The sequence below is a fragment of the Condylura cristata genome, unplaced genomic scaffold, assembly GCF_000260355.1.
Source record: "Condylura cristata isolate star-nosed mole 26May11 unplaced genomic scaffold, ConCri1.0 scaffold00034, whole genome shotgun sequence".
NCBI classification, from domain to species: Eukaryota; Metazoa; Chordata; class Mammalia; order Eulipotyphla; family Talpidae; genus Condylura; species Condylura cristata.
Window position 1 is genome coordinate 15939877 of NW_004567135.1, and position 10772 is coordinate 15950648.

The 10772-nt window shown below is 35.4% G+C and overlaps 1 protein-coding gene across 1 annotated transcript in view; it reads right to left on the reverse strand.

Annotated features, from left to right (window-relative positions):
- Positions 1-1114: 1114 nt before the first annotated feature.
- LOC101627655 (natural killer cells antigen CD94-like) overlaps positions 1115-10772 on the reverse strand; it is a 21547-nt gene continuing 11889 nt past the window's right edge. The window contains exons 2-4 of the mRNA XM_012732345.1: positions 3508-3600; positions 2047-2198; positions 1115-1225 (exon numbers count right to left, since the gene is read on the reverse strand). Coding sequence (XP_012587799.1) covers positions 1115-1225; positions 2047-2198; positions 3508-3600 — 356 coding nt within the window. The remainder of the gene's footprint in view (positions 1226-2046; positions 2199-3507; positions 3601-10772) is intronic.

Here is a 10772-nt window from a genome sequence, read left to right on the forward strand (position 1 = left end):
TTTTGTTATTTTTTTTTTAAAGAATTTATTTATTCGTACATACAGAGATAGGGTAAGGCCAGAGGAGCAGTGGCCGTGAGAGGACTCACCAGAGACAGAGCAGGGAGCAGAGCAGGGTGATCTACAAAGTACATTGCTGAGGGGAGCAGCGGGAGGGTCAGGAGAGGTCTGCTGTGCCATGTGGGTCTCCTTCGGGGCGGGGATAGAAATTGCACTGAGGCAGCCAAGGCTGGCTTAGCTTCTCAGTGCAGCACTCCAGCCCGCTGCACCACCAGGGAGGGACCTGCTTTTGTTATTAATATTTTTGATATTTGATATAATTTGCTTCCATCTATATTAGAACACATTGAGTAATCTAGTGTAGTCTAAGAAAACAAGGACGTGTAATCTGCCTCTCTATTATGCAGGAGATGCCATGTTTATGCATTAAAAAGGGAGGGAGTGACGCTACAAATATATAAAGATTAGTACATGGTTTTTGAAACATGGGGATTAGGGGAAGGAGGGAAACTGGCCTCCAGCAGAATAGAGAAAAGCACGGACACTGCTTTCTCTGGACAGCCCCCACGGATGAGCCCTCTGCACATGCGCCTGTCCCCACTGCTGGCACAGAAGCAAGAGAAAAAAAAAATGTTGAAAGCTGTCATATGGTCATAAGTTTACAAACTTTATATTACTTGGGCTTATACTTGAAAGTTCCTGATGCGGCTTAAAGTATTATTCTGTTGAATCTCTTCTCTTTGTATTTTTATGCTTAAAAATATGATCTTGGGCCCTCCCTAATGGCATAAGCAGGCCAAAGCACAGCACTAAGAAGCTAAAGCCACTTCAGCATGAGCTCAATCCCCACCTGCCCTGGAGGTGACTCACATGGCGCAGCAGACCTCTCCTGACCTCCTGCTGCTCCCCTCAGCAGTGTACTTCGTCAGTCAGCCAGTTCTGCTCTCCACTCTGTCTCTGGTGAATCCTCTCACCACCCCTGTGCCTCTGGCCTGCACCCCAGTTATATATGCATAAATAAATAAAACTTAAAGAAAAAGATTATGTTAGCTATATCTTAGATGAAATCCAAGAATATAATCTTAAAGAACAGAAACACCCTTGATCCAGAAACTTACAGATCCAGGGACAAGACAGATGAGCCATTTAGCCACATCCAGGTTCTGAGTTCTGCACTGTAGGTGATGCCAATCCAGTAAAAGTATGAGTTAAACTTCATAAAATCCTGTTTAGAAACGGAAACTAGGTAGTCTAATTTATATTTAATCTGGATAACATATTAAAAAAAATTAGTGTCCATCATCAGATTCAGTCTTTCCAGCACAAAATCTTATTATTATTTTTTTTTTTAACATTTTATCTAGGAGATAATCACACATCTTCCATGTCCCCACATATCAGGCCCATTCACTTCTGGAAAATTACTATAAAATCTACAATCTACACAGAATGAAAAAAAATACATAATTGGAGCTAGAAGTTCCATGGAACCCTTCCTTTGCAGGACACAAACATTCAAATTGTTCCTACATTTACATCTTAAGGGATGAATTTTGTGAGTATAATCTTCATAACTTATATTCAGCCCAGATTCTGCATGTAAAAAGAGATACATTTCACTTTTTCTTAAAATTGGATAGTTCTGACCCAACTGGGTAGAATAGATAGTTATCATGATACATTTCACATTCATTCTACATCCAAAATGATGGCAAAATATTGAGAATTACATAATAAATTACAAAATCAAGCAAAGGGCAAAAAGTACAAATATTTAATTGCTTTTTAAATAAACCTATTATATCTTCTTTTTATATTTGATTTGACATTGCTTTAAATTTCATTCTACTGCTATAACTCGTTGACAAATGTCATCAGATTATATAATAATTGTTTTAAGTTATATTCTATTAGTAGCAGACCATTAGTTCAAAAAATAACTTTAGTACAGCCTGATTAAAGACTGGAATCAGAAGATTAAGATTACTGAGATGACACATTTTCTTAGTTTTGAAAACATTTCATAAGCCAGAATTAAATTCATACCAATTCATTTCCATTGTGCATCTGAAGTAGAGTAGAATTATGAGATTCACAGAAATCCCTACTTTCCTTCCAAGTTTTGAATTCAGTGGAAATGAAGTAACAGTTGCATTGATATCCGACCCATTTTTCTGGGCAAGAACTATTCACATAACCTATAGGGAAATAACACATAAACGTTCTTTCTGGATATTGTACTTCAGTACTCTTTACTCATTCAAAATTATCTGTATACTTTTAATTTTTCTATAAATTTGAAAATCTGAGCAAAATTTTGAATATCTAGATAAAACTATTTTTTTTTCAATTTACTGTTTTCTCTACTTTGGAGTAAGTAGATCTAGGAATAAACTAGGTCCTAGAAATATATAAAGGAAGAAAATATTTCAGCACTATCCTCAGTGACAGGCAGCATAACATATGGTAGGCACACCAAATCTTTGCAAAATGAGTGGTTGTAATGAGGGAGTCGCTGTGGGTATGGAATGAAAAGATAAAAATCAAAGGTTAAAAATTTCCAGTTAGAACATGAAAAAATTCTGAGGATCTAGTACTCAATGCTGTAACTGTAGTCAGCAATGCTATATTATGTTGCTATGTTTTGTTAAAAAAAAAAGGAGTAGATCTTAATGTTCTCACTACAAAGACAATTATGAGATGCATGGTAATTAGGAGATGCAATAGAGATGTTAGCTATACTAGCCTACCATGACATTACAATAAGTTTATCAAATTAAAACTTTCTGAGTCTTAAACTTACACAATGTTCTTGTCAGTTGTATTCCATGAGCTAGAAAAAAATGAAAGTAAAGAAGAAGTGAATTATGATCACAGAAGATGTTGAGACTATTTGGAGAACATTTGGATAAAGTACATTAAAAATTGTTCTTGTTGCTGACTCACTGGATACAATTTAGATATGCTGAAAGCTATGCATTTAATTATGAGTCATAGAAGATACAGAAATAAAGGTAAAGAGATATAAATTCATGGCTCATAAGCAAACACAGTCAATTAATTCAGATTAATTACTACAACTTAATTTATTACTTAGATTTGAACACTCAAGTAGGAAAAACTGTCATTTCAGGTTAATGTTTTCCTTAACATATAAACACATGAATGATGTATATTCAATCTTACTACTCTTATACTGGAGATAAAATGAGCTTATTTTAAAGTTAGTGCATCAGTTTATATAATTAGACTACAACATTGATCATGAAGATAACAGAAAACTATCCACTGAATTCTCTACAAACCCTAAGGTATACAAAAAAATGGAACAAACCTTTCTGGATTTTGGTGATAGTTTCTGGGAGGATTACTGTAATAAATGATAGAAACGATTAGACACAAGTTTGTGAAATAATAAAGGACAGGATGTCAGTAAATGAAGCATTTATTATTAGGTATTTTCATCTAAATTTTCAGTTTCATATAGGCATATTTAGAAAAACTTACTGTTTTTCAATACTATTCCCAAAGTAGCCATCAACAAAAGGCACGTTACTCCTAAGATCCCAGAAATCCACCTCCATATGGTGGTCTGAAGAGCTGTAGAGAAAGAGGGATAATGACTTGAAGGTAGACACAGAAGTTCTTACAAGTAGAAACTAGAAAGAGAGAATCCAAAAAGTTCTTTGACTTGGTAACTTGATCACCTTGACAATAAAATATTGGAAAATGAAGACAATAAGCTGAATTAATTCTGTAAGATTATCTATACTTTCTCCTCTTCACCAGATCCATCTTAATGATGTACACTGACTAGTATTTTGTAGGGGTCACAGAAATATGGAGATGTGCCGTAGGAGGAGTCAATGGCACAATGGATTGAGACATGGGCATTAACTTTTATTTTCTAAGGAAAAAATCACAAGTCTTGATTAACACTAGGCAGATGAAAAACCATCAGAATGTTTTAATAATGTTATGTATTCAGACATTAAGGTTTATAGGTATTCAGCACAAACGTAAAATGAGTTTGCCTTGTCCCAGAGTCTTTCCCTTAACACACCCATCATTGTGAAAAATTTTCCTGGTGTGTGCCTTTCTCATAATCTCATTGCAGTTCCTGTCAGAGATATCAGGTTGCTTCTAATTCTCTAGAAGTCAAATGGGAAGAAAAAGCATAGGGCACTCTGGATTTGATGTGATGAGTAGTTTTTGCATTTATCTTACATAGTTCAAGTGACGGTCTATAAGCAAATGTTATAAGAGATTACATTTTCTTATACCTAAAATTACTTTTTGACAGGAATTTCCCCCAAAACAAAAAATATTAGAAGATCCATCATTAACACAAGTACACTGTCAAGGAATGTTGACATTTTCTGTCTAATTTGTATAACTTAATTCATCTGACTTTTGCATGTCAAAATGGAATGTAAATTATTATAAACTTGTAAGCACTAATTTTAATATTTAAAATTCCCTACTTATTTCTATGCTCAAATTGTATTAATCATAACTTAACCTGATTCATCATTCCTTTAAGTAGTTAGTGCTGTCTCAGTGAGAAGCCAACCTCTAAAAAACTGCTGCAAAATTTTCATAATATATCCTCTATTTTCCACAATGAAGAAACATAAAAGTGAATGGAAAAATATTCCTATATATGAAACTGAAAAATCTTACCTGTTTCCCAACCCTGCCCTGAAATTAGCAATATCCATGATATGTTTTCTGGGTGGTTTAATTTTAATTTTCTAATTGCGTAAAAGAGACTGCTGGTACCTGCCATGAGGATGGTGCTCCGAATCGATGTCGAGAAGGTTCGCTTGTTCCAGAAGTTCCGGGTCTGATCATGGACTTAGCTGGATACTTAAGCTTCTGAAAGTTGTGTAAGAAGAAAGGTGAAAGAAAAGGGAAATTGTGTATTTAAACAATGTTCTTGAATTACCTCTCTGATTGGTGAGAACGAATGGACAGTGAGAAGAAGAAGCAGCAAAATCACTAGCTTCTAAATGTTCCGGGACCACAATACAGGAAACTCACTCTACCTGCTCAGCGCCTCCCTTTGTCATTGATGAAAGAAGGTCAGGGGAAGGTGTTTTATTTTATTTTTTGGCAAACCTAAGTGCACGTGCTCAGTATAATGAAATTCTACAAATAAAATATCCCTCTTTTAATAATACGAAACATTCATTATATACTTTGTGCTAAACAGTTACATATTAGTTCTGGCTTATTATTTTCTGAGTCTGACTTAATGATGAAGACACATAATTATACTCACTGTGCCAAAGAGAAAACTAAATGGTGATTGGATTACAAATTGTCAAGGTCACTTACATTTAAAATCAGGCTGTATATCTCCACAGACACATGTGATATATTATGTGTCTGTATATTATGTGGGTTTTCATTTTCTTGACACCAAGTCATCAGGATGTCAGTAAATGAAGCATTTATTATTAGATATTTACATCAAAATTTTCCCTGTCTCATTCTATGCTTCTGTCCCCTGTCTTCTTAATTCAGCTAGCAAAGACAGGGGTCAAAAAAGTAGAACTAAAGTGTAGCCACATTACTGTTCCATGTAAACACACACACACACACACACACACACATACACACTCACACTTTAGAATTACTTCAGCTGGTCTGAGGTAACAGTACTCAGTTCTTCATACACATTTTGCAATTTATGTCGCTAGAATAAATTCATATAAATTCTCGTGTATTCTGCTTATTTTCCTCCTTCTTTTAGGAGATATCTGAATCTCCTTTCCATCTGATAGAACCTGAGGAGGCTGGATACAAATTGCAGAGGCCAATGGCTTAGAAACAAAGATTGCCTGAAGTGAGTTTGAGCCCAATTTGGACATAGAGGTTGTATTAATTTTACTGAAAATCAAGTGGATAATCATGATTATCGCAAGGAAATTTTGAGACATTAAACTTCTAGCAGGATGAACATTGCAAATTTGTGGGAACCTTTTAGTGTTTTTTTTTTTGTGTGTTTCTATTTGCTTTGTTTTTATTTGAGCAGGTTTTTATAAATAAGTCTATTACTCACTGGCATATTTTGGTTCACTTTGAAGCACAATGAATTTAAAAGTGTATTTCTCATGTACCAGTGTAATCAATTAGGAATTATTTAGTGGGGTCCTCTCTGTTGGTACAAGAAGTTGAGATGATTTTGATCCCTAGCCAGAGAGGTGACCACCTGGCACAGAAGACCTTCCCTCACCCACCCCCCGGTCCCCTCAACAGTGCATTTAAGTCAATCCACCTGTTCTGTTTCCCATTCTGTCTCTGGTGAATCCTCTCAACCCTCTGGCTCATGCACCAGTTCTTGTATGCATAAATAAACACATCTCATAAAAGAGAAAACACAAGGAATCATTTGGGGGTGTGGTTGAGAAGTCTTTGAGTGTAGGTATCAGCAAGAAATAGTTTTCAAGATGAATGATTAAACCTCAGTCTACACTGAGGTTTAATTGAAAATATTTATTACAGTGATCACTTCTGAATTTACCTTCACTGATGTACAAACAATATTTTGGTGATGAATATAACAGGATGTGACTTTAATGTCGTTAAGACGTGCATAAAGGGAAATGAGGACAGCTAGTGCTAGCGACAAGGAAAAAACATTCTCTTCTGCTCTGCTGATTTCTTTCACTTTTTATTTTGAAATGAATATAGCTTGACAGCAAGTAGCAACAATAGAGCATAGGGAGCTCACCCTTACCATTACTAAATTTTCTCTACTAGGTAATATCTTTCATAGCTGGAGCACAATGCCAAAACAGGGCAGCGACAACAGTCAATCAGATTTGACCAGTTTCACATGCATCCCTTTTGCTCTCATTTACGTGTATCTATATGCAGTTTAACAAATTGTATGAACTCATGTATCCATCATTACATAATTCTTCTTTTAATATTCTAGAAAACAAATACCAGCATTTTATTTTGCTCTAAAGTACAATCATTAAAACACACACACACACACGATAAACAATTTAATTCTTTCTTGTGCTTGCTATTTTCATTTTTTTAGTTGGCTCATTTTGAGAGTATGTTAACATTTACTAGCACAAATTACAGCCTATACTATTCTATTTGTGTGTGTTTTATAATCTCAGTGAAGAATGTTTCACTGGTATAGAAACTTGTAATGAATCAGAAATTCTGTTTTGAGCAATTCTTTCCTCAACAAAGATCACATATATGTGCAAACTCTAGGAAGTCACTTACATTTTTCCTACCTCTGAATATCCTTGCACTAGACTTAAGACTTCTGACATTATTATAAACCGAGTAGCCAGCTTCTAATGGTCATTCAGTTCCTCTGAGAACTTTTAAAGAGCTCACAGGATTGCTTCTTATGGGTCTTGCCTCGTCTCCTAGGCTTAGAGATGATCACTTGTAGCTCCAAAGAAATAAGGAAACATCTTATTTTTGGAGACATGCTGAATATTCAGTTCATGTGCAACACATTGTTTTTTTCTGACTTCTGATATGTGACCCATGATCTTTGAGATTATACTATGGAGTTAGGATACTGCACTGTTGCTTTAACAGTTATGTAATAATTTTGCAGTTTCAATTTTAATGGACAGTCACAGATTCTATTAGGAGTATTCACCAGAGAAATAACAGTTTCCATTTTTTTTAAAGATTTATTTATTTATGCCTAAAATACTGGGGTACAGAACAGAGATGTGGTGGGTGAGAGGATTCACCAGAGACAGAGTGGGGAGCAGAACAGGCAGAGTGATGAAGGACACTGCTGAGGGGAGCAGTGGATGGGTCAGGAGAGGTCTGCAGAGCCATGTGGATGGAATCGACCTCATGCTGTAGAGCTTGATAATAAGGTGCTTTAACTTGTTGCGCCACCAGGGAGAGCCCTCCCTTTTTTTTAAATTAAGTTAAAAGCACCAAGACAACCACTTTTCAAGATAAGTAAACAGATGGATACTAAAACCAAAGTGCCAATTGGAGAAAAGCTCATTCAGACTTCAGGAGCAATAGAAAGCAATGTGACAGTTAGGGATATGCCTAGCTCTTCCTTGGCCCTTGACATACCTCACAGCCATTCTAGAAAGTTATAGTCTACACTTAACATTCTTTTTCTTAAAGATTTTTTTATTTATGCACTTATATTCTACACAGAAAATGAAGCCTCCAAATAATGGTGACCTAATGGGGAACACATGTTTTGGATAAAACTGGCATTCTCCAATTATGTCTGATAGGGCAAGTTTTATGAAATCAACAAGGAAATATATAACATGTTACAGAATGTCTTAATTTTAGCCCTTAGTGCACATCTCTTATCACTAGCAGGAACATAATATGCACTGAAGTGAGAACCTCATATAGGAGCTGCAAAGAGCTTGCTGGCTGCACTGTGGCTTCTCAAGCCTTTGTAGATGGAAATATCCTCTGTGGTGAGAGTTGTGGGCCTCTGGGTTCTCACTCTGAACTGAAAGGCCTAAGGTGGCAAGTTGGTCATTTCTTGATGTCAATAGCTTGGTTTTTATTACTAAGTATCACTGAAATAGCACTGAGCTTCTCAAAAACATTACATTGTAAAGCTCTATGGTGAGTATCTGCTGATAAAATTTAGTCATTAAGAAAAGACCAAGAAATTAAAAGTTTGCATCAGTCCCCTAACAGAATGCTATACAGATGAGTGAAAATGTCAGTCTGGAGAACTCGCCTTCTAACTTTTGTAATAACTCTCATTCAGTGAAGGCCAGACAATTTACATTTCCCAAACTGTCACCAGATAGGTAGGTTAGGTAGATGATTGTTGGACATAGACTGATAGATAGATAGATAGCAGACAAATATATAAAGAAAGATATATAAAATATGATAATCTTAACAATTTTGACAGTAACCTGAGTAAAGGGAGTACATGATGAGTAGTCTCAAAATCTCTCTAGTATTCCTCCATCTCTGTGTGTTCTGTGTCTTTTCCTCCCCTCTAAGAATATAACCCACCTTTCACAACTGACCCACCAATTCTGGAATCCAACTTCTCCATATTTAATTTAACACAAAACACTTTTCTTGTTTTGTTTTTCTCTGAAAGTAGAAGTACTTGCTTCTGGATCATTGAAAATATTGATTTCTCAGATGTCTCCATAAGTAGATAACACAACTTTTCCATCTTGACTAAGATTTTGTTATACTCTGCTAAGTCTTCCTCATTTTTTTGCATTGCCTACTTTTTTTGATTATTAATGTTAATTCTCCCTGTAGTTGGCGAGCCCTGTAAAAGTAGACACATCTTTTTGATTTCCACAATTGTGCATCTCCAGTAGTGAAGTTTAGTGTGGAATCTGTGCAGGATGATCCCATGTTGGTAAGTGACATAAATATGTTCATTTTTACTATTCCAGTGGAGGTTATGCATTTTCAAACGTTTGATCTTGTGTGGTTGACCAGGTTCAAATATCTCCTGGATCATTGGAATCTTATCTAATAATTAGCTTGACTTCTGAAATACATAATTGTTCTCTAAATTCACTTCATTAGACAATTTTTTAAATTTTATTTTTTATTTTTTTTAAAGATTTATTCATTTGTACATACAGAACTGGGGTACAGGCCAGAGGCTCAGGGGTGGTGAGAGGCTTCACCAGAGACAGAGTGGGGAGCAGAACAGGCAGATCGACAAAGTACACTGCTGAGAGGAGCAGCAGGCGGGTCGGGAGAGGTCTGCCACGCCATGTGGTCACCTCCGGGGTAGGCGGGAATCGAACTCATGTGGAAGTGGCTTTAGCTTCTCAGTGCAGGGCTTTAACCCGCTGCGCCACAAGGGAGGGCCCTCATTAGACAATTTAATCTTCTTACCATTACTACTTTTTCTTCCCAAGATGTTCACAAAGAGATTAAAGAAAGCTGTTATTGTATAGAGCACATCATCAGTATGCAATTATAGTGACATGGTTTATTTAACAAGTACTAGAAGATTTGAACCTCTTAAAATTACTTAACATCTCTAGTCCATGATGGTGGGCATTATTAATAGTACTGTGCCAGTAATTTTCCTTTACATTCCTTATATTCATTGTGTTATTTCCTATGTCACCAATATGGTATCCATTGTATTTTTACTTACGTGTGATTAATTAAAATTAGAGAAAATGCATGGACTTCAATTTATAATACTTCAATTCTTAGCTAAGTAAATAGTTCACATAGTTAAAGTCATCACAATGGGAAATCATAGGTGTTCACTTTCTTTTTTTCTCATGTACATATCCGATGTTAATAGATTGTTTTCCTGCAGGTACAATAGTCACACCTCAACAGTTATATGGCCATATTTTATATGTTTGCATTTATTAGCAGCATTCATATGCCCTAAAATTTTAATGCTAGGAGAGAAAAAATGTTCCATGAAATCCTGATTTTACTACCTATGACATTTGAATTTTTAGATTCTATAATATTTTTGATGGATGATAAATAGCAGGTATGTCTCTTTTGGAGTTCTTCAACTATGCAAATCATAAGTATATGTCATCCAAAGTTTATTATGAAATCTCAACTTGGTTTTATCAATATCTTCAATTGTGATAATAATCTCTGTGACCTCATTCATTTTCAAGAGTATTTCCTACTTTGAGTGGGTTTTACATATTTGTCTATATACAGTATTGTTTAATAAACATTGTATACTCTTTTTATATTACAACAAAGTTATTCTAATCTTCAATAACAATTGATTCTCTCCTGAAAATATTTGATTTCTCCTT